Source organism: Babylonia areolata, chromosome 3 (assembly GCF_041734735.1).
Source record: "Babylonia areolata isolate BAREFJ2019XMU chromosome 3, ASM4173473v1, whole genome shotgun sequence".
Classification (NCBI taxonomy): domain Eukaryota; kingdom Metazoa; phylum Mollusca; class Gastropoda; order Neogastropoda; family Buccinidae; genus Babylonia; species Babylonia areolata.
In genome coordinates this window covers 55,363,200-55,388,171 of record NC_134878.1, presented here as the reverse complement: position 1 = coordinate 55,388,171, position 24,972 = coordinate 55,363,200, and the positions used below count along the sequence as shown (strand labels likewise).

Genomic DNA, 24,972 nt, shown 5'->3' with positions numbered 1-24,972 from the left:
AGAAATGAAGCAAACAGTAAAATATATTTTTTCAATCAAAAAAATATTCGGTGATTAAATAAATTTATGAATTAAATTCAGCCACATAAAAGGTAAATGAAAATCACAGACATGTCAGCAGAAGCTGAATATAAATCCCTAAATGACAAGATGTGACAAATCACAGATAATTTTTGTAAACAAACAGCTGTGTTGTGTCGATACATAGAAACGTTTAAGTCATCCATGTCAGCAGTGTTCGGTGGGTTATGGAAGCAAGAACATACCCAGCATGCACCCCCCCACCCCCATCCCCCACCCACCCCGAAAACGGATTATGTCTGCCTACATGGCGGGGTAAAAACAGTCATGTACGTAAAGGCCCACTCGTTTACATACGAGTGAACGTGCGAGTTGCAGCCCACGAATGAAGAAGAAGAAGAAGAAGAAGAAGAAGAAGAAAAACGCCGCCCAGATGGGATCAGTTCAAAACAGGAACACAGAGGGGGAGAGCAGTCATTAGCAATTTGAACAACTTTCCGTTTCACTGCATGATGGTATGGATTAACCAAGGAGAGTTGCTTTGTATCAATCACTTTGCAAGCGATGTTCACAATACGAGCAAGCCGTCCTCTGTTTTTCATGCCAGGATTTCCGTACCAAACGAACGATATCGAACATTAAAATGCTTTTAATTAGACTGCTATAATAATTATCATTCCTTAGTATCTGTCTTTCAACATAACATGTTTGAAATTCGTGATGGGTACATATCTTTATAACACACACACACACACACACACACACACACACACACACACAGAGTTGATGAAAAGTAATGCACTCATTTTTCACGCATAAGCTGGTGAATGACTGAATAAATAATTATTCTTCTTTTCTTTTTTCATTTTCCTTTGCCACTTTAGAAGTATTGATGATTTTTTGTGAGTTTGTTTGCTTGTTTGTTTGTTTTAAGTGGCCCGGGAGCTGGGTGGGGGTGGGGGAAGGGATTCATTGTCCCATATTCACATGCAGTAGGAACCCAAAAAAAATGCCATTATATACACCCAAGAGACGTTCAACCAAACGTACAGTTTTGCGCATAATTTCAATGATATCTTAAGCATAATCAGTTGATCCCGTGAACACATCCAAACGATATGTACTGCATGTAGATGTCCATGCAAACGCATTAAGATTGCAACAACAACAACAACAATAAATGTTGAACATACTGCATTCTGCCGAGATTTAAAAACGTCAATTTTGAAGCAAATATCGTAAGATATATATATATATATGGATAAATATCGTATGTTGAGCAAACTTTCTGCGTCTGATAATCGTCGTTTTTCAGTTTTCATCACTCCATACACATGTCTGTTATGTTAGGTAATTTTCACCCTGCATTATTTTGCACACAATACAAGCAGAAGATTACCCCTAAAATACACACAGACACATGCTCGTCAAAACATATTATGCAAAACTCTCTCTCTTTCTCTTTCTCTCTCTCTCTCTCTCTCTCTCTCTCTCTCTCTCTTTCTCCGCTCTCTTTCTATCTCTCTCCCCCCCCCTCACTCTCTCGCTCTTCCCCTCTCCCTCTTCCCTCCCCCCCCTCTCTCTCTCTCTCTCTCTCTCTCTCTCTCTCTCTCTCTCTCTTTCATTGTCTTGAAAAGTCCAAGTGTCACAACGCATTATGTATCCAAGGGAAGGCGTTCACTTTGTGACTTGACGGGACTATTAAGGAGTAGAGATATACGTTGTTGTTGAACCTCCACAATTTGTTTCACCTTCCTTATTTTCGCACCATTTATTTTGACTTTCTTTTTAAAGAGGAGAATAGCACGGTATAAATCATTTATATAAAAAGTAAATAAATAAATAGTTCAAATAATGAACACGTAACTAAACACATCAAACATACGTAACTGTAAAATAAAAAAAATAATAATAAATAAAGCGTGAACAGCGATAGCGGGTGTTCAAAACTGCCTCCTCGTTCTACAATAAACGGCCTTTTCAAGTTCTTGTGTGTTTTGTTGCTTGGGATGAAAGAACGTTCCTCAAAACCGCCTCCTCGTTTCAAGGTCATTTCACGTTCCGGTGTTGTTGTCAGGGATGAAGGAACCGTGGATGGACATGGCCATCTTGACGCCCCAGGGAATAGTGGCCCGTCCCAGCTCCTGGAAGGTCTTGGCGTCCAGTACCACCAGGAAGGACGGGGCGTCGGGCAGCTCGCTGAGCACTGCAGACACCACTACTCCTGGCACAAGAAAAAAAAACAGGGAAGGGTGGGGGATATCAAGACACGTGTGTGGAGAAGCGATGACCTGACCCAGTCTGTGTGTGACAGTGTGCAGGCAGGATGAATGTGCAATAGAAATTGTGCAATGTTCGTGTCTTTCGATACACTTATACTGATAATTACTATGTAATGATAAATTATTCTTATCTTATCTTAATTATTGTGCAATGTAGTGCCTGCAATGTTAGCCTTGGTGTATTTCAATATGTTGACAATAATGATTAATTACGACATTTTAATTAAGTGAATATATGCAATTGTTTTTTTTATTGATTTTTTTTTTATTATTAACATCTTATATGTTATTGATTCTTTCTAGTCGTGTTTATGTTTTTGTATTGAGTAATTGTCTATGTTTGTTTTGCCGCACCTGATGTAATTTCTCTTGATGAGATAATAAAGTTATCCTTATCTTATCTTATCTCAACCAGCAGGTTCTATCCACGGCTGACTTTGGAAGCTGTGAAATCCATCCTTTGCAGATATATCACTTACAACTGGGTTGGGTTCGATTCAAATTCAATTCAAATTCAAAAAGACTTTTATTAATCCACATGGAAATTAACAACTTACAATTACAGCAAAAAGCCAAAGAAAGGCACAGCATGGATTCGATCCTGGAAACACTGCACAGCCACTTTTGCCCCAATGTATATTCCTGGGTTTGATCCCGCCAGGAAACATTATACAGCCACTTGTGCCTCATGTTTATTCCAAGGTTTGATCCTAGAAACATTATATATACAGCCAGTTTTGCCCCAATGTTTATTCCAAGGTTTCATCCTGGAAACATTATACAGCCAGTTTTGCCCTAAAGTTTATTCCAATGTTTGATCCTAGAAACATTATACAGCCACTTTTGCCCCAATGTATATTCCAAGGTTTCATACTGGAAACATTATACAGCCACTTTTGCCCCAATGTATATTCCAAGGTTTGATACTGGAAACATTATACAGCCACTTTTGCCCCGGTGTATATTCCAAGGTTTGATACTGGAAACATTATACAGCCACTTTTGCCCCAATGTATATTCCAAGGTTTCATACTGGAAACATTATACAGCCACTTTTGCCCCAATGTATATTCCAAGGTTTGATACTGGAAACATTATACAGCCACTTTTGCCCCAATGTATATTCCAAGGTTTGATACTGGAAACATTATACAGCCACTTTTGCCCCAATGTATATTCCAAGGTTTCATACTGGAAACATTATACAGCCACTTTTGCCCCAATGTATATTCCAAGGTTTCATACTGGAAACATTATACAGCCACTTTTGCCCCGGTGTATATTCCTGGGTTTGATCCTTCCTAGAAACATTATACAACCAGTTTTTCCACATGTTTGTTGCTGGGTTTGCTCTCGGAATTTGTGTGTGTGTGTGTGTGTGTGTGTGTGCGTGTGTGTGTGTGTGTGCGCGCGCACGCGTGCGCCTAGAGTTAACTTAATCAAGATTTTGCGCCTTATAAATATTAGTAGTAGTAGTGGTATTTCTATGTTTTTCTCTCTTTTTTTTCCAAGGCCTGACTAAGCTCGTTGGGTTGCGCTGCTGGTTAGGCATCTGCTTGGCAGATGTGGTGTAGCGTCTGTGGATTTGACCGAACGCAGTGACGCCTCCTTGAGCTACTGATTGTACAGCCAGTTTTGCTCCCATGTACATTTCCATCACAACATCGATTTGCGGAAATATCTAAACAGGTGGTTTGGGTTGGGGTGGGGCTGCACACCTGTTGTTGACACCAATGCCGATGTAATGCCACCTCGATCGGGATCTAATGGGAAATAACTCCTGTCTGGATTCAGCTGCTTGGGTACAGCGATTTTTGTTTTCGGAAGTGGTTGTTTCCCCCCCCATGCCACCCTCTCTCTCTCTCTCTCTCTCTCTCTATATATATATATATATATATATATATATGTGTGTGTGTGTGTGTGTGTGTGTGTGTAATAAAAAGGTGTTTACAGTGGTGATTGGATGAATCCACGCGTAAATTTGCAAAATAGATAAGGCAGGTTCCAGTTGCAATGTGCATTAAAATTACTGGGTGGACTGATGTACTCATTCGCTTTATTGTACGGGGGAAAAAACCAAAATCAGTTCAGGAACAAAACGTTTAAGTTGTCTCCCCTCCAAGAAAGGGAATTTTCACCCATTAAATGGCTTAATCCCAGGAGACGGGAGGTAAAATCAACCTCACTCCGTTTCGTGTCCGAAAGTTCTGATTTGCTGCACAGAAGTCTACACACAAATTTTAGTTAGAACTCCCGGAACAGAAACGGAGTGAAGGCTATTTTAGGCCCGTGTCTTAACAGCCATTGACTAGCTTTCCTATCTGAGAGGTTTTGGTCATCACTCTTATTGCTGTTGTTGTTGTCTGGGGATTGGGTGTGGGGTGGGGTTTGGGTGGGGTGGGGTTGGAGATGGACGCGCTTATTTGTGCACGTCAGTGCAGGTATGTGGGTTGGGTGGAGGGGGCCAGGCACACGGTCACTGTTCGAACTGACAGGCTGTGCAAGCAGTGAGGAAGGAACAGGACCATTGACCTGATGTACTGACGTGAAGCTGTTTTATTGGGGTTTGTTGCTGTTAATAATAATAATAATAATAATAATATAATTATTATGATTATTATTATTATCATTATTATTATTATACTTCTACTACTACTACTAATACTGCTGCTGCTGCTGCAGCTGCTATGAACAATGATAATAATGATAATAATGATGGATACTTATATAGCACACTATCCAGAAATCTTCTCAAGGTGCGTTACAAAGCACTTTTACGTTGTTGGTAGTGTTGTTGTTGTTGTTGTTGTTTATTGTGTGCTGCGGGTTAAGTTCGCATTTATAGAACTATGCGTGGCTGGAGCACTTGATCCTGTATCAGGTCTGCAGTTTCCCAGTGCATTACTCAGCCACTCCACTTGCTGTGTAACAAACACCTGCTCCCTGTCCATATACTTGGTGCGTAGACCAACACTTCATGAAAACACTATATGCAGTGGACAGTTACTTAGCACACTTCAACAGTAGCTGACTTGGCCATCAACCTCAGTCTTAGCACCAGTAGGCGCTAACCACAGACGTGGGTTCTGATAAAATAAAATAAAAATGTTGCCATGTGGAGTGTTGGCCTGGAGATAACGCGTCCGCCTAGGAAGCGAGAGAATTTCAGCGCACTGGTTCGAATTCCATAGTCACCAGTATTTTATTCCCCTACACTAGACGTTGAGTGATGGTCTGGACGCTAGTCATTCGGATGAGATGATAAACCGAGGTCCCATGTACAACATGCACTTATCGCATGTAAAAGAACCCACGACAACAAAAGGATTATCCCTGACAAAATTCTGTAGAAAAATCCAATTCGATAGGAAAAAAAAATGCAAGCAGAAAAAAAATACAAAAAGGGTGGCGCTCTCAGTGTAGGAACGAGTTCTCCCTCGGGAGAGCAGCCCGAATTTCACACAGAAAAATCTGTTGTGACAAAAAAAAGAGTTATACAATTCAGTACAATACTATATATTTTTCACACCATTTGGCAAAGAGTATACGCTAACATCTACATGGCAGACAGCAACAGAACAAATCTTTAACAGTTGAGCTACAGCACAAAATTCAACGGATGTGAACTGACCATCATCCCCGAGTCTTGGTAGAAAGACTGATCACACTGATGAATTCTCCCAAACAATCACCAGCCTACTTTTTATCATGCAGCAACAACACAGTACGTGTGTGCACACACAATAGTACAACAGCACAAAGCAGCAGCACAGACAGCATAGTGGTGGTGGCTGTACTACAGAGCAAAGCTGTACTAACCATCATCTTCAGTGCTGGCACCAGGTCTGGCCACAAAGATGGGTTCCCCTGGACTCTGCCCTGTCTCCCTCCAGTACGCCGCCTCCCTCTTCTCCACGTCCACCTTCACCAGCTGGGCACAGCATGCGTTTGTACACGTTTTTATCATTGCGCAGCTGAGCATATCATGCATATGTACATGTTATTTTTATTCACCAGCTGGGGACATCATGCATATTATGTACATGCATATTATGTACAGAATTATTATCATGGAAATGCCAGCATCATGCATTTTATGTACAGAATTATTTTCATGTAGATGTCAGCACGTACACAGACTGCCAGCATCAACATAACATGTACTTGTTTGGCTCATGTTCTTTAGTAAGTTTTGTTAAAGTTTCATTGTTACTACATGCTCAATCATTTGTAGCTGTCCATATATGTACATAATTCTATGCTTGTTAATGCAAAATCAATCTTCTGACAAAAAAGCAGTAATTACAACAACAACAAAAAGACATGCCCGTGTACACACACACACACACACACACACACACACACGTATACGTTTGCTCTCTTTAACCAAGAAAAAAGCGATGAACGCATAAGAGACAGGAAAACTAACAAACCTTCTGTTTCTTTCCCTGCTTGGAGATTCCATAGGCATAGCGATACTTCTTGCCATTACACTGTTCGTAGTTGATGCGGGGTAGATCAATGACTGTTTTGTCTGGAAACACAAACACACACACACACACACACACACACACAATATATATATATATATATATATATATATGGGTGTGGGGTCTTGGGGTTTGAAATGCTGTCATCTTCCTTCACTGCCTCTTATCTTATTAAAAAAAAAAAAAAAAAACAACCCTGATAAAGATAAAATACTTTTTAAAAAAATCCAATGTATTGCGGAAGTGACGTTTGTTTTCGAGTATATCAAACGAAATCCCTCCCTTTTATGAATACATCTTCCATCGCCTTTCTATTCTATCCAACTTTGTTTATAATCTTTGTTTACTGACAAAGGAAGAGTTTGTTTACCCGCACTTGCTTTCCTCCGCTACTTCACTGACATGTTCTCTCTCTCTCTCTCTCTCTCTCTCTCTCTCTCTCTCTCTCTATATATATATATATATATATATATTTGTATTTGTATTTCTTTTTATCACAACAGATTTCTCTGTGTGAAATTCGGGCTGATCTCCCCAGGGAGAGCGCGTCGCTACACTACAGCGCCACCCTTTTTTTTGTTGTATTTTTTCCTGCGTGCAGTTTTACTTGTTTTTCCTATCGAAGTGGGTTTTTCTACAGAATTTTGCCAGGAACAACCCTTTTGTTGCCGTGGGTTCTTTTACGTGCGCTAAGTGCATGCTGCACACGGGACCTCGGTTTATCGTCTCATCCGAATGACTAGCATCCAGCCCACGACTATAGGTCTAGTGGAGGGGGAGAAAGTATCAGTGGCCGAGCCTTGATTTGAACCAGCGCGCTCAAATTCTCTCGCTTCCTCGGCGGACGCGTTACCTCTAGGCCATCACTCCAATATATATATATATATATATATATATATATATAATATTATATATATGTGTGTGTGCGTGTGCGTGTGCGCGCGCGCGCGCGCGCGCGCGTGTGTGTGTGTGTGTGTGTGTGTGTGTGTGTGTGTGTGTGTGTACAGAAAGAGGACAAAGATAGCAGACAGAAAAAAAAAACGGAAACAGACAAAAGAAACACACAACTGAAACTAAGACATACATTTATATAAATATATTTCAGACAGCAGATGCAGCATTCCAAAGTATTATAAATATAATAATAATAATAATAAATAAATAAATAAAAGACTTGATTAAACAATAGACATATAACTTAGAACATTTTTAACATAAAGATACATCCCATACGTAAAATGCAGCACATAATTTTTTTTTAAACATCCAGTGTAAAGAGAGTCCACTCGGTGCATTCAGCACAGACCATACAAACTCAACCAGCTAGTCAGATAGAGACAGACAGAAGATAATGGGACGCTCCCTCACCCTCAGTGATATAATCGGGGGAGCAGTGGATGACACCGGGGGACACCATGTGTGCCGTGGCCTGGCTGTCCGCCATATCGACAAGGTTCACCTCGGGGTCCGCCTGCACCCACAACACTACATCAACTCGTCTGTAAGTACTCCAGTGGAACAGTGTCCACCTCATCTGCCCTCTCTGTCGGTAAACCTCACACTTTTCCAGCAGAGCAACTGATTGTTTTTTTAAAGGTGTAGTGTAGTAAAACAGATGCGTACAAACCAACATACGCTACGATTTTCTTACACACACACACACACACACACACACACACACACACACACACACTTATGTGGCCTGTGTGTTCTTCGGTCACTTCAGACAACAGCATCGTCATGATCACACGGCATCATCACCTCACCAAGCATCATAATCATTTTCAAAACGTTATCAAACATCATCATTATCGTCGTCATCGTCATCATCATCATCAAGCATCACCTTAGAATATTATCATCGTCATCATCAAAGATCGTCATCATCATCAATCATCATCATCAAACATTATGATATCAGACATAATCGTTATCATCGCCATCACCAAACATCATCACCAAGCAGCAGCATCGTCATCCAAATCGTCATCATAATCATCACCATCATCGAACACCGTTATTAAAACATCATCATCATCATCGTCATAATCATCGAACACCACCATCAGCATTGAACATTAATCAAACATTGCCATGCATCATCGTTATCAAACATCTTCATCAAACATCATCATCAAACACCAAACATCATCGTCGTCACATCACGTCATCGTCCTGGACTGATGTTCATGAGACCATCATGCGTGCGGGTAAAGGTGTACCTGCAGGTAAACCCACATGCGGCCGTTGCCTTGCTTCATGCAGATTCACCCACAGACACAGCTTTACCGGCAGGTACGATGTTCTCTTGAACACCACCCACCCCTGATGCTGATCGATAATCGACTGACCTCGGTGACGTTAAGGGGCAGCACGTAGCGGCGGAAGGTGGCTGGTGGGATGTCCGCCTTGTCCGCTAAGTTCTCCAGAAAGAACTCCTCCACGATGCCCACGTCCTCATAGCAGCAGAGGTCGACAACCAGGTGTTCTTCCTCCTCGTAGCAGTTGATGAAGTGGAAGCAGAAGCCGGGGTCAGCTTTAAAGGAGACTGGCAGTCGTTGGTTGTCCGAGCGACGAATGACGTGGAAGAGTATCTGAATCAAGAGATGCCTTTTTATGATTTATTTGTTTGGGGCACAACACTCGACACACCAGTCTGTCCAAAACAATCATGCAAGGCACCATCGAGGGCGGGAGAAGAAGAGGAAGACAGCGGAAGAACTGGCATGAGAACATCAAAGAATGGACCGGACTCCATACACATGAGCTGCTGCCGGCGGCTGCTGACAGAGACAGATGGAGAAGGGAGGTTGCGTCTGCGGTTCCCCCAACGACTACTCTGTAGTTACGGGCCTGAGGTGAGGTGAGGTGAGGTGAGGTGAGGTTGATTTGGGGGAGCGTTCCAATGACAACTCTCAAGAGTGTTGTTGTTGTTGTTGTTTTGTTGTTGCTGTTTTGTTAAAGTGTGTTTGTTTCCACAGCTTTATATACCTAAAGCTTTTTTTCTTTCTTTCTGTGCTTGTGCGTTTTGACCTCTTTATTGTTCAGTGTATTGTTTCCACAGCTTTATGTTCCCACAGCAAATTTTGTTCCCTAAGTTCTACACATCTTCATTGCCATTCATTCCAACAGTTCTATATCTCGCCCTCCCCCCCCCCCTTTTGGTTTGTTGTTGTTGTTGTTGTTTTTAGGTTGGTTGGTTGGTTGGTTGGTTCATTCGTTTGATTGTTGTTTTTTGTTTGTTTGTTTGTTGTTGTTGTTGTTGTTTGCTTGTTTGTTTTTGTTTTGTTTGTTTTGTTGTTGCTTTTTGTTTTTTGCTGTTGATTTTCCTACAACTTAATTTACCACAGGTGTTGTTTCGAGGCTCTATATGCTCCAGCACATTTCGTACCAATTGGGGCCAAGTATACAATTAATGGGACACCAACAGAACACCAAGAGCTGATAAAATCACATGTATACCTACCTCCTCCTCCGGGAACTTGACAAAGTTGGAGGCGATGCCTTCCCGACGCCAGTTCATGGTGAGCAGCTTGACGATGTTGAGTGCCAGAGGCTGCTCCAGCAGCACGAAGTATTCTGCCGACATGCCGAAGCTGTGCCCGTAGCTCACGTGCATTTTGAAGCGGGAGGGAATGGTCGTCAACTGATAGGCCTTCTGGAACACGTCTTCGTCTGGCGTGTCTGTTTGGGTGATAATATATTATTTCTTCAAGTATTACTGTTGCTGGGTATGTGCGGGGTTTATTCTGATTGGCCTTCTGGAACATGTCTTCTTCGTCTGGCGTGTCTGTTTGCATAAAAAATATCGATTTCAAGTTTTACTGTTGCTGGGTATGTCCGAGGTTAGTGCTGTTTTGGTCTATGTGCGAATGGCTTGTTTGAGAATGCTAACGTATTGCTAATTTGTTAAACTTTTTTTTTCCAATATCACACAGAGAGAGAGAGAGAGAGAGAGAGAGAGAGAGAGAGAGAGAGAGAATCACTCACTCAAGTACAGAGTAAGTCGGACAGACAGAAACAGGCACAGAAAGACCGAGTAACACACACAGGCAGCACACACTCCAGGCTATACAATCATAACACGACCACTTCGTCCAGCACACACTTGCAAAAATCCAGTGTCTATACTGACCAAGATATTTGGGGGCGTGACCATTGTACTTACCATGCTGTTTAGGGGATGCAAGCATTGTAAATACTGGTCTGTTGGGAAGAAAAACCATTGTAATTATTGGTTTGTTTGGGGCGGGGCTATGATTATTGCAATTTCTGGTCTGTTAATGGGGTCATATCTATTGTAATTACTGGTTTGTTTGGGGGTATACCCATTGTAAGTACTGGTCCATCTGGGGTATAACCATTGTAATCAATGGTCTGTTGGGGTGCTATAACCATTGTAATTACTTGTCTATTTGGGTGTAGAACCATTGTAATTAATGGTCTGTTTGATGGATATAACAACTGTAATTACTGGTCTGTTTGGGGTGGGGTATAACTATTGTCCTTACCATGCTATTAAGGGGAATATAACTATTGTAACTATTGGTCTGTTTTGGGGGTGTAACTATTGCACTTACCGTGCTGTCTAGGTGGGTATAACTATAGTACTTACCGTGCTGTTTCGGTAGGTATAACTATTATAATTATCGTGCTGTTTAGGTGGGTATAACTATTGTAATTATTGGTCTGTTTGGGGTAGGGTAGGGTATGACTATTGTACTTACCGTGTTGTTTAGGTGGGTATAACTACTGTAATTACTGGTCTGTTTGTGGGGTGTACCCACTGTAATTACTGGATATTTGTGGGGTATAACCATTGTAATTACTGGTCTGTTTGGGGGGTGTAACCATTGAAATTACTGGTCTGTATGGGTGGTATAACCACTGTACGTACTGTAATGCTTAGGTGGGGTATAACCATTGTAATTACTGGTCTGTGGAGAATAACCATTGTACCTACCGTGCTCTTTAGGGGCGGGGTTGGGGGCATAACCATTATAATTACTGGTCTGTTTGGAGGGTATAGCCATTGTAACTACTGGTCTGTTTGGAGGGTATAGCTTTTGTAATTACTGGCAATTCTGGGGGCTAAAACCATTGTACTTACTGGAATGTTTTGGAGGGGGTATAATCATTGCACTAACTGTGCTGTTGTGGGGGAGAATAACCATTGAAATTGTTGGTCTGTTGGGGGGTATAAGCATTGTAATTACTGGTCTTTCAGGGGTATAAACATTATACTTACTAGTCTGTTTTTTGGGGGGTGTAACCATTGTACTAATCGTGCTGGTCTGTTAGAAATTTACAACCATTGTACTTACCGTGCTGTTTCGGGGGCGGGGGGGGGGGGGTAAAACCATTTAATTACTGGTCTGTTAGAAATTTATAACCATTGTATTTACTGGTCTGTTTCAGGGCATAACCATTGTACTTACCGGGCTGCTTGGGGTACAACCATTTAACTTACCTGGATGTTTAGGGGGTATGGCCACAATACTATATGCTGACATAGGGTTGAAGGAAGTGCCCAGATTGTACATGGTTCCGTCAGTATCAAAATGAGGGTGGGCTGTCGCCATGTGCACTGCTACCGTGTCATGCAAATCCACCTGCCCAGTGCAGAAGAAAAAAAGAAACGTTCTGAAAATCAAACTACACTAATTATCTTTTTTCTAGTTCAAACGTTTTAGGCTAAACCACTCCATCCAGGCTATCGATCAATTTGAATTCTTTATGACATGAAATTGCTAAATAGGGGATCCAATGTACGTTGTAACCCTTAGGCCGTTGTTCCTTCTCTTGTTGTACCTCAATCTTAATTTTAAGTTCAACAACAAGAGAGTCAAATTCAGCCCTTCATTCTCCCCGATACTTCTACTAGTAGAAGATCTTGGAGGTATCACAAACAATTTCAATCAAAGTGATGACTGAGACAGCTACAGAAGTCATAAGGGTAAGCAATAGAGAAACCCAACCATGGATACCAAGTAGGATCATAGGGATGTGCTATACACGAAGTAGCCTAAAGCCACAAAAGAAAACTGAGGAAAGGAGAAATTCAGTTTTATAAACAAAAAGGCCAGTCAAGAAATGAAGAATGAGAATGAAAATTGGACTGGACAACAGCATAAACACACTGAGAAAAACCTTGACAGCAAGACATAAAGAAAGTCTGTAAGAGTGCAAAAGACTTGATCAAATAGAAACAATGTAAAGTCAGCACCATCCAGGACAAAGACGGCAACTGTCTCACACAGGAAAAAGACGTCGTAAACAGGTGGACAGAGTACTGCTCTGACCTCTACAAAAAACAACAAAAAAAAAAAAAAAAAACAGAGCAAAGGAGACCCAAGTGTACTAACAGTGCAAGGTCATCAAATGATAATTACTTCCCACTTTTTCTGAGAGGAGTGAAGTTGCTGAAATGTGGCAAGGCTGCAGGCATTGACAATATCCCTGCAGAACTTTTGACACATGGTGGATAGGCAGTAATTGACAACCTATTTGCCATCTGCAACAAAATCTGGCACACATGCGAATGACCCACCCAACGGACCCAATCAATTATCATCTCTCTCCCCCCCAAAAGGAAACTAGTGCACCATCCATTTGATCAGCCATGCTATCAAAGTAATGCTCAAAATCATATCTGCAAGCAGATACCATCACTGCTGAAGAACAGGCTAGATTCCACAAAAAGTCAGAAATACCATTGAACAGACCGTTGACCTGCGTGACCTTTGTAAAATAAAATAAAGAGAAAAAAAGAAAGAAAAAAACACCTCCAACACCAGTGGGGATTCTACCACATCTTCATAGACTTCAAGAAAGCATTTGGCAGTATCTTACAGGAAGCACTCTGGGCTAAATGAAAAAAATACCTCTGGTCAAAAGCTTACAACACCATCCAGCATCTATACTCCAGCAGCAAGGTACTCACACTGGGTGCTATTGGAGAAAAGTTCTGTACTTCGGTTTGATTCCGACATGGCTGTCTTCTGCCTCCTATATTGCTTAACTTATTCTTAGACCACATCATGACTGACGCCCATGAAGATCATGTCTGCAAAATCAGCATTGGAGGAAGAATCATTACGTACTTTTGCTTCACAGACGATATCAATGGCCTAGCAAGAAGTGAGCAAGAACTCGCTCAGCTTGTTAAACGACTGGCTGAAACATTGACAAGCTGTGACATGGAAATCAGCACGCGCCGAAAAGACCAGCCAAAACACCATCATCACTGTTGACAAAACTGCCCTGGGACAGAAGCTAAGAACTGTTGAACAGTTCACTTACCTGGGATCCATCAGCAGCCATGAAGGATCCAAATCAGAAAGCCTTGCAAGGGTATCAAAGACAACATCAGCACTGTCCAGACTGAAAACCTATATGGAAGGACAACAGTATCTGAAAGAAACACAAGATCAGACTCTTGTGAGCACTTGTATATTCCATATTCCAATATGCATACAAGACTTCAAGCCATGAAAAGGGGGTGTTTTCACAAGGAACAACACCAGATACATTGATCACATCACCAGTGAACAAGCGCGCCACAACATCAAGCAGTAACTTGGACCATATGAAGATACACTGACATCAGCTTAGAAAGAAAAGACAACTGTGCTGGTATGGCCACATAACGAGATCCAATGGCCTTGCTAAACCAATCCTCCAAGGAACTATTGAAGGATGGAGACGGAGGGAAAGAGAATAAAGATAGTCTGGCAACATTGCAGCTTTGATGCACAACCGACAGACCTGTACGAGAAACTGGTGCACACACACACGCACACGCACGCACACACACACACACACACACACACACACACACACGCACGCATGCACGCACGCACGCATGCATGCACGCACGCACACACACACACACACACACAAGCACACGCACACGCACACACACACACACACGCATGCACGCACGCACTCACACACACACACACACACACACACACACACATACACACACAGATAAAGAGAGAGAGAGGGAGAGATCTGAACTTTGTTTCAATCAAACGAAGAACAAATTTACAGAGAGAAAGTGAAGTATAAGACAAGAAGAAAGTAATGTGGTATGAGGGATGGAGGTGGGGGGAGGGGATGTCAAGAAGCAATAGACAGGCACATGGACTTTACCGTTGCTGTTTGCTTCAACGTTTCTGGATCCACTTCGTTCAGAACTGTGGTGTCTGTAACTGCATACAGTTTGTCGCCATGTTTGATAACGTTCACTGCTGTGTTGTCCGTCATGTCATTTGGGTTAATGGGCAGTAGGTATGACATTATCCTGTCAGACAACGACATAATTACGCCATGATTATGTTGGGCATCAGCATGATAATGCTGTCAGACATTCTGTCAGGCAACGCCATGACTATGGCATCATTCTGCCAGACAGCACCATAACTATGACATCATTCTGTCAGACAACGCCGTAAGTGTGACATCATTCTGTCAGACAAACGCGAAAACTATGACATCATTCTATCACACCTGTTTCACTTTCTCCCTTTGTTCGCAGTCTTGGTGTAATCCTGGACCAGTCTCTTTCCTTCCAACAGCACATTTCGAATATCTGTAAAGTTGCCTATTTGGAACTGCGTAGAATCAGCTCTATCCGCCACTATCTCTCAACCGATGCAACCAAGACACTTGTATGCTCTCTGGTTCTCTCAAGATTGGATTACTGCAACTCTCTTTTGGCCGGCCTTCCCAAATACCTGTTAGACAGACTCCAACGAATTCAGAATAACGCTGCCAGACTCATTTGCAGAGCTTCTAAATTTGACCATGTTTCTCCTCTTCTTCAGTCTCTCCACTGGTTGCCTGTTTCTGATCGAATAGACTATAAGCTATCCACTCTGACCTTTTCTGCAGTCAACGGATCTGGCCCCAAGTATCTTTCTGAACTCATCCATATCTATACCCCGTCTCGCCAGCTCCGTTCTTCCTCTGATACTCGACTTCTCAGGATACCTCACGTCAGAAGTAAGACCTATGGACACAGATCGTTTTCTTTTCAATCGCCAAAGACGTGGAACAAGCTCCCTGATAACCTCCGTCATTCTGATTCCCTCGCATCTTTTAAATCTCGTCTCAAAACTCACCTTTTCCCTCAGCAATAAGATCAATTGTGGCAGGTCCATAACTACATGCATGTATATGAATGTGTATTGTGTGTGCGTGTGTTTATGTAAGTTTGTGCCTGCCTATGTGTGCGTATGTGTTAGGGTAGCTGTTGGATACACATGTATGTTAAAATGTATGTATGCAGTGTGTGTGTGTGCGTGCGTGCGTGCGTGTGTGTGCGCGTGCGTGCGTGCGTGCGTGTGTGTGTGTGTGTGTGGTCACATTTTGGTGTGTGTATGTAACATAGATATAATGTTTTATGTTATCAAAAGCGTTTTTGTAAAGCACCTAGAGCAGATTTCTGGATAGTGTGCTATATAAGTATCCATTATTATTATTATTATCAGACAGTGACATCATTATGACATCATTCTGTCAGACAACGCCATAACTATGACATCATTCTGTCAGCAAACGACATAACTATGACATCATTCTATCAGACAGCAACAAAATTGTGTCAGGGACATAACTATGAATTTGTTCTGTAAGACGAGATTACCATGATATCATTCCGTCAGACAACGCCATAAATACTATACCATTCTGTCAGACAAGACATATCTTTGACATTGTTCTGTCTGACAAAGGCATGTGTGTGTGTGTGTCTGTGTGTGTGTGTGTGTGTGTGTGTGTAAGATAAAGACCTAACTATGACATAATTGTCACAGTGTCAGTCAACGACATGATCATGACATCATCAGTCAAATGACGTAAGTGTAGTGGAATTACACACACACACACACACACACACACACACACACACACACACACAAACGAGCTAGTAAGAAAACAGCTTTACTTGTCAAACAAGCTCTTGCAAGGGTCTGGGTAAGCGTAGGTGGCAAACTGGGATGACACCAGCCTGTTGGCTTTGCAGGAGCGAGTCCAGGTGTCGGTGTCCAGAATACGAGACTGGTAACTGACGTCACCGTCATAGATAAGGAATCGATGGACGAGAGCCAAACCGTCGAACAGGTGTTCGAGTTTTTGGTTCCCCACACTGAATACCCCCGGCCCGTTCCTGTACAGGTTGCCGTTCAGCCATTTGGGAATTTTACCTGTCGCCCATACCATGAACCAGGAACTTGTTAATTTCATTAACATGTGCGAACTCAGCTCCTGTTGGACAATATCAATTGCTGCCAGCAACTGCGTCACAAACACGCAAACACGTACACGAACACGCACACACACTGACGCATACATGCACACACACACAAACACACACACACACACACACACACACACACACACACACACCACACACACAAATACACAACACGACGACCACACACACACACGCGCGCGCACGCACAACCACGCACACACCAGTTGTACACACACAAGCACACACACACACACACACACACACACACACACACACACGTGCGCGCATACATATATATATATATAGAGAGAGAGAGAGAGAGGGAGGGAGGGAGAGAGAGAGAGCGAGGAAGGGAGGGAGAGAGAGAGAGAGAGCTAGAGAGAGAGATAAAACTCAAAACTCAAAAAGTTTGTTTGTTTGTTTTTTAAGGATAAAGATTTTAGGCATGGCCCCATTCTTCCAATCTGTCCTTGCTAATCTACATCAGTCACAATGAGAGAAAGAGAGAGAGAGAGAGAGAGAGAGAGAGAGAGAGAGAGAGAGAGAATACGCATACATATACATATATAATTTAAATTAAACATACATTTTAGAGAGACAGAGACACAAACAGATTTAATTTGTCAACTTGGCTGAACACCGCCGGTAAAACCGAATCGAAGCAGCAAGGCGAAAGTCAAGTAAAGAAAACCACCTACATAATAGTTCCGACTCAGTGTCGGTCCACTCGTGAAAGAATACTGAGTACTGCAAGTGCTCAGTCTAACCTGATATCTCTGTGGCAACTGGAGTCTTGGTATGCGAGTCCTTGTCCAGGGTCATCCACTCTGGGAGACACCGCCGCCGCTGCTGCTGCTGGTCCTCGTCATCCGGCCCTGTCCCTTCCTGCTGCATCCTCCGTTTAGTTGCTGCTGGCTGTGAAGACATCGCTTCTTCTGCCTCGCTCAGTGCTGTGCCACAGCTACACAGGGTCAGTGATTCAGCAGTTAGTGCTGGCGCACGTCACACAGTCCATCACAGTTTGTATTGCTGTCCGTCGATGATGTTGTGGGTCTGCGTGCGTGCGTGCGTGCGTGTGTTGGTGGGGGGGGCATGGGGGGTGCGTGCGTATGTGTGTGTGTGTGTGTTGTGTGTGTGTGTGTGTGTGTGTTGTGTTGTGTTGTGTTGTGTTGTGTGTGTGTGTGTGAGTGTGTGTGCCAGTTTGGTTGCCCGGGGTGGGTGTGTGAAACAGTACGTGCATGTATTACTGAGTCATGTGTGTGTGTGTGTGTGTGTGTGTGTGTGTGTGTGTGTGTGTGTGTGTGTGTGTCGGAGCATGTGAGCGTGTGTGTACATGTGCCAGTGCATATGTGTATTTGTGTGTATTCGTTTACACTGATGCGTATCTTCGCCGTACGTACGAACGCATACAGTATTCACAGAGAGACAGACAGAGACAGAGACAGACAGACAGAAAGAGAGACAGGGAGTCTGAAATATATATAGAGAAAGCAGGAGGCTGAGAGAGCGAGATTGACTGAGAGAGAGAGAGAGAGAGAGAGAGAAATGAGACAGAGAGGCACCTGCACGGACTAAAGGGTTGAGCGCGCATGCATTTAGAAGTGCGGGCATGCACACACACGGTACACACACACACACACACACACACACACACACACCCACATAAGCGTCATTTTTACACTATTTATATCAGACAGCCATGGTAACCAAACTGACCTAATTCCCACCACCACCCTGTTCTGTCCATATGTTAAAATTAATCAGCGGCACGTGCCTATCTTTCCTGGCTCTGTTTCAGTCCGGCTTCGGGAGTTTCGCTGAGTGGGTGATACAGCTCAGTTGCATGTGTGTGACGGTGCGTGCGTGCGTGCGTGCGTGTGTGAGTGTGTTTGTGTGTGTGTTTGTGTGTGCGTGCCTGTGTGTGTCCGTGCCTGTGTGTATGCGTATGTATGCATACATATGTCTATTTGAGTTAGTGTGTTTGTGTGCGGATGGGATGATATTGGGGGCAGGAGGAAAGAGGGAGTGTGTGTATCCGTCGTTGTCGTCGTCGTGTGTGTGTGAGTGTGTGTGTGTGTGTGTGTGTGTAGAAGTGAAAGTGCCGGTATACGTGTTTGCCGGTGCTATTTTTCGTTCAAGTGTCTACGTGTGTGAGAGCGAGGAAGCGTGTGTGTGCAAACGTATGTCTGTGTTTGTTTGCACAGTACATGCGTTTGTGCATACGCTTGAGTGTGCTTGCGTACGACTACCTTGACCGTCAATTGATAAGCTTGGCTATAGATTTATTAACAGCGTGAAAGCATGGTTATGATCTACTGGCAGTGTGTGATTTGCAACAGTGTGTAAACATAGCTATGGTGTAAATATTTTTTTAATGGATATGATTTAATCAAAGCCGTTGTGTAAGCATGGCTATTATCTATTTACTGTGTGTAAACATGGCTATGATTATCAAAAGTGTGTAAGCAATGCTGTGATTCAACAACAGAGTCTAAGCATTGCACGTGTTTGTGCTATTGCGATGATTTATCAAGTTACCGGCAGTATGAAAGCATTGCTATTGTTCATCAACAGTGTTTATGCATGGCTGCTGATTTATCAACAGTTCGTAAACATCAATAGCAATGTCTCACCACCAGTGTGTAAGCAGTGCTATTATGATTCAGTGCGTAAGCAATGCTCCGAGTGAGTGAACAGTGTGTAAGCCGGCACAGCGGCGCTATAATCTATTGAGCGTGTAAGCATTGCTATCATGATTTGAAACAGTGCGTGAATATGGCTATGATTTATTTACATTGTGTAAGCATATGGCTATGCATGATTTATCAAGTGTCTAAACAATGCTACGATGTGTGTGTGTGTGTGTGCGCGCGCGCGCGCGCGTGCGTCAGCGTGTGTGTGTGTATGTGTCTGTGTGTGTGAGAGAGAGAGAGAGAGAGAGAGAGAGAGAGAGAGAGAGAGAGTTTTGCATGTGTATGAGACTGGAAGAGAGAGGGAGAGAGTGTGTGTGCTTGGGTGTAGTCAGTCTGATATTAGAAGTGCGTGTGAAGTTGTATGCGGGCGCAGGAGTGTGTGTATGTCAGTCCATGCGTGTGTGAATAGAATAGAATAGAATAGAATATATTTTATTGTCATGAAACCGTAAGGTTTATAAGACACAAGTGCAATGGTAAATGAATGAACGAATGAAAAACACACAATGAATCAATCAGTTAATGCAGTAAATTGCAGCAGCATTCATAAGCAAATTTTCCCAATCTTGTTTGTATATATTCATCATCTGTTAGCATCACCTGACTGGGAATATGTCCTGTGTTATTCGAATTTTGAATATCCTTTAAAAATTGTTGCCTTAAGGTTTTATATTTAATGCAATGATCAAGAAGATGGATTTCGTCTTCCAGGATGTTACACTTGTTGCACAATCTGTCTTCTTGTGGAATATTTAAATATCTACCTTTCTCAATCTTTAGGTCATGCGTTAAAGCTTGTCTGTGTTTTGTTTTGTATCTGATATATTTAAAAGATAGGTTTCAGTTTTGTACTCTGCTACAATCGTATTGCAAAATTTTAGCTTTAATCTTTTTTCTCTTTTATCTTTCCAGTATTTGATATATTCATTTTCTATTTTTTTTTATACACAACCCATTTGAATGAAATCTGGTATCCCAGCTGTTCGTGCACTGAAATCTCCAAAAAGTATGATGTTTCCCATTTCGTTGATTTCTTCGACGTTTTCTTCTAACTTATCCCAGATGTCCGTGGTATTATCTTTTCCAAAAGAGGATGTTTCTGGAGGGATGTAGACACATCCCACAAAAGTGTCGTCGTTGTCATTGGTGCTTTGTATCTTTATCCACACAATGTCGCTGTTACTGCTTGGCAGTATTTTGATGTTCTTTCTTAAATCTTCTTTAATGTAAATTGATATCCCCCCCTGATGAACTTACTGCTTTTCAGTTTACGTTTTTGACGTACATAATGAATTCCAGGTGCAAAATTTGGAATGAAGATGTTACTTGCAGTGTCTTTATCTAGATGGGTTTCTTGTAAAAAGATAATATCATATTTACTGAAGTGTTTTATTACCCAATCATGTGCTAATTTATTTGTCGTAAGTCCATCTATTGTCTCTTTGTACCCTTTGAGGTTCCATGAAAGTATGTTCAATGACTTTTTTGTGTGTGTGTTTATTTGTTGTGCGTGCAGTGCGTGCGTGCGATTATTGTTTAACTGTTTTTAGTTTGACGTCCATTCACACACACAAACACACACACAAAACAAAACAAAAAAACGGACACATCAGACAAACGAAGAGAAAAATTGGAATGGGAGAAGTTTGAGGCCTTTACACCGGCAAGCTACAAAAATGCGGCTGAGTGCAAATTGGTGAGCTCACTGTGGGCAGACGTGTGACCTTGCCCTTTTTTCTTTTTTTCTTTTTTTTCTTTTTTCTACCAGGGAAGCCTGTTTGGGGGTGGAAGGGGAGAGGTGCAGGGGGAGGGTTGCGGCGGTCAAGGTCAAGAACTCTCTCGTAGCGTGTGTGTGCGTTTGTGTCACATTACATGCTGATGTGTGTGTGTGTGTCTGCGTGCGCGCGTGTGCGTGTGTGTGTGTGTGTGTGTGAGAGAATGTGTGCGTTTGTGTGTATCAGTGTCGGTGTTTGTTTGTATGCATGTGCGTGTTTGTTGACTTTGCAGTTGTTCATTCGCGCGCGTGTGCGCGCGTATGTTGTATATAGGTGCTCTGTGTGTGTGTGTGTGTGTGTGTGTGTGCTGTTGTTGCTGCTGCAGCTGCTGCTGCTCTCTCTCTGTCCTTCTCTCTCTCGTTTTCTTTCTCTCTAAATCTGTCTCCCTCTCTCTGTCTCCCTTTTTCTTTCTTTCTCTCTCTCTCTCTGTTTCCCTTTCTTTCCATCCCCCCCCCCCCACTCTCTCTCTCTCTCTCTCTTGAGTTCTGAGTTTAAAAGCCGCGTTGCTGTGTGGGTAGCTGGCAGATGGGGTGTGAGAGGGGTTCGGGGTGGGGGGGGGGGGAGGGAGATAAGAGTGCTGTTAGTGTCTTACCAACCCTGCTCTATTACGAACGACCTTGCACTCTTTGTACTCTTCATGATATCAGCGTCGAGGTTGGGGGAATACTTGCAAGAACAATGACCCACAGTGAACTGGTACGTGACAGAGCAGGTGTTCTTTCACATTAATTTTGCTCAGTGAATCACGCGGAAAGTGTGTGTGTGTGTGTGCAGTGTGTATGTGTGTCACAGTGTGTGTGTGTGTGTGTCCGTGTTTGTGTGTGTGTGTGTGTGTGTGTGTTTATGTGTGTGTTTGACATTTCGTTTCTCTCTCAATCTGTCTGTCTCCTCTCCCTCTCTCATTCTCTTTCTCTTCCCGTCTCTCTCTATCAACCTCCCGGAAGTTGCCGCGGATCGAGATGGAGTGCAATACCGGGTCAGCCAGAGTTCAAGAGGACAACAAAAACGGCTATCTGTGCGACTAGACTGACAGCTGCCGGAGGGGGTGTGAGAGGGGTGAGGAGGCGGAGGAGGACGGGGTGGTGATGTGTGCGTGCTGTTGGTGTATATACGAACCCTGCACTCTTACGTCCAAAAACTCCCTGCACTCTTCGTATTATTAGCGACGAGGTGAGGGTGAGGAATTCTCCCCAAAACAGTGACCCCACAGGGAACCACTTTACACAGCGGGCGTTGCTGAATCGCACGGATTGTGTGTGTGTGTGTTTGTGTGTGTGCGTATGTATGAGAGTGTGTGTGTACGTGTGTGTGTGTTTACGGATTGTGGGAGCTATGTGTAAGTGTAGCACTAAGGGGCTATGACGTGCCTCATTTGTTGGATCGCGCGCGCGCGCCCGTGTGTGTGTGTGTGTGTGTTAGCCTGCTTGCGTGTATGCGCATGCGTAATAATTCCGCCAAGAGAAGCTTTTAGTGTCTTCTGATCGGAGACGCGCGTAAAACATGATTTATGTATCTCGTAAAATGTGACACTTGGAAGAACTTAGGTCATAGGCACGAAGAACAAATATAGAAATATAATAAAGAATGAGAGCGGGAGAGGGAGAGAAAGAGCCGGAGAACATGCACTTTTATTGCACTGTTTTTGAACAAACAAACAAGAAAAAGTTGACAACACCATTCAGATTTCTCTGTAGAACTCACCTGGTACACATATTTTTGATGAGCTATATCGAAGACAAAGGAAGTATCAAAGATGCAATTTACAGTGTCCGAACATGATAACTGCTCAAGTTGGGAAAGCAACGTGGCACAGCCATACACACTCAACTTTGGTATCACACACATACACACACACACACTGACACATTCACACACACACACACACACACAGAGAGAAACTGAGAGAGACAGAGAGATGGAAAACCGAGACACGTGACACTGAGACACCGCGGCAGGGCAAAGAGAGAGAGCCATTGATCGACGAACTTTACGACAGGCCGGCTGGTTCCGTCGAAGACACTCACTGGGAGGCAGACAGACAGAAACAAAGAGAGGTAGAGAGCGACATAGAAACAGTCACCGACAGACTCTCTGGAAGAGAGAGAGAGAGGGGGGGGGGGGGGGGGGGGGACAAGAAAAGACTAAATGCTTTGTTACCGGGATAATAGGACAAGCACTGGTATTTGTATATGTATCTGTATTTCTTTTTATCACAACAGATTTCTCTGTGTCAAATTCGGGCTGCTCTCCCCAGGGAGAGCACGTCGCTACACTACAGCGCCACCCTTTTTTTTGTATTTTTTTTCCTGCGTGCGGTTTTATTTGCTTTTCCTATCGCAAGTGGATTTTTCGACAGAATTTTGCCAGTAACAATCCTTTTGTTGCCGTGGGTTCTTTTACGTGCGCTAAGTGCATGCTGCACACGGGACCTCGGTTTATCGTCTCATCCGAATGACTAGCGTCCAGACCACCACTCAAGGTCTAGTGGAGGGAGAGAAAATATCGGCGGCTGAGCCGTGACTCGAACCAGCGCGCTCAGATTCTCTCGTTTCCTAGGCGGACGCGTTACCTCTAGGCCATCACTCCACTGGTGTGCTTTAAAAAAAAAAAAAAAAGAATTTTTTTTTTTTTGCATCAGTTCAGTCCTTGTCTTGAACAGGGTCTACACTACACAATACTACGTAAAATAAACTTATAGGCATCTTATGATAAGAGTAATGCAATACAATGCAATAACGCACCTTCAGTTGACAGACTCGAGAGAGGTGGGGGAGGGGGGAGCGCGTGGGGGGCACAAGCACGGTTTTAATAATAATTATAATAATTTTAAAAAAGGGTTCAAGACTGAGAAAGATCACACACAAAAAATCATTAAACACACACACACACACACACACACACACACACACACACATTATATATATTCAAAGTACACATACATCAAAATTTAGATATAATCATTGCTGTTGGGTTGGAAGGGAGGAGACAGCAATGGAGGCATCACTAAAAGGCCCGGGGCGGAGCCGGGGCAGGGACAAAGAAAAAGAGATGCGGAAGGGGAGTGGGGAGGGCATGAATAAAATCAATGAGCTGACAACACACACGCACATACAGAGAGAGAGAGAGAGAGAGAGTGTGTGTGTGTGTGTGTGTGTGTGTGTGTGTGTATTTTAAACATACAAGAATTTTTTTTTCTTTTTTAACACAAAACAATCACAACAACAACAACAATAACAACAAAAACTCAATAACAAAATTTAAAAAAATTAAAAAAAAGTATCCTCACCTTTTTTGCCAAGAAAATTAATAAAAGGCTGGACTGCTTCGGCGGATTCCGACTGATTCCCAACTGTCTACAAAGACACCGCCGTGCCCTCTACCAGCGCTGAAACAAAAGTACACTTGACTCCGCTAGGCCTAACTCGTTCACTACCTCCGTTGCCTTTTGCC

At 42.9% G+C, this 24,972-nt stretch overlaps 1 protein-coding gene and 1 long non-coding RNA gene across 2 annotated transcripts in view; one reads left to right on the top strand and one right to left on the bottom strand.

Moving 5' to 3' along the window:
• LOC143280131 (uncharacterized) overlaps positions 1-2,266 on the top strand; it is a 22,821-nt gene extending 20,555 nt beyond the window's left edge. The window contains exon 2 of the long non-coding RNA XR_013054992.1: positions 2,099-2,266. This is a non-coding gene — a long non-coding RNA (uncharacterized LOC143280131). The remainder of the gene's footprint in view (positions 1-2,098) is intronic.
• LOC143280130 (beta,beta-carotene 15,15'-dioxygenase-like) lies at positions 1,616-24,972 on the bottom strand. Its single transcript, XM_076584690.1, has 11 exons — positions 24,809-24,972; positions 17,822-18,015; positions 16,746-17,004; positions 14,951-15,101; positions 12,264-12,405; positions 10,260-10,477; positions 9,145-9,387; positions 8,162-8,264; positions 6,737-6,837; positions 6,123-6,234; positions 1,616-2,245 (listed from the first exon to the last, which is right to left on the bottom strand). Exons 2-11 carry the CDS (start codon positions 17,979-17,981, stop codon positions 2,076-2,078), a joined length of 1,659 nt encoding a protein of 552 aa, XP_076440805.1. The 5' UTR covers positions 17,982-18,015; positions 24,809-24,972; the 3' UTR covers positions 1,616-2,075.

Coding starts and splice junctions, on each gene's coding strand:
- LOC143280130 (XM_076584690.1), bottom strand. CDS start 17,981: ATGTCTTCACAGCCAGCAGCAACTAAACGGAGGATGCAGCAGGAAGGG. Junction 8,265..9,144: donor TGCCCCTTAACGTCACCGAG/GTCAGTCGATTA, acceptor TTGTGGGTGCAG/GCGGACCCCGAGGTGAACCT. Junction 2,246..6,122: donor TGCCAGCACTGAAGATGATG/GTTAGTACAGCT, acceptor TTCTTGTGCCAG/GAGTAGTGGTGTCTGCAGTG.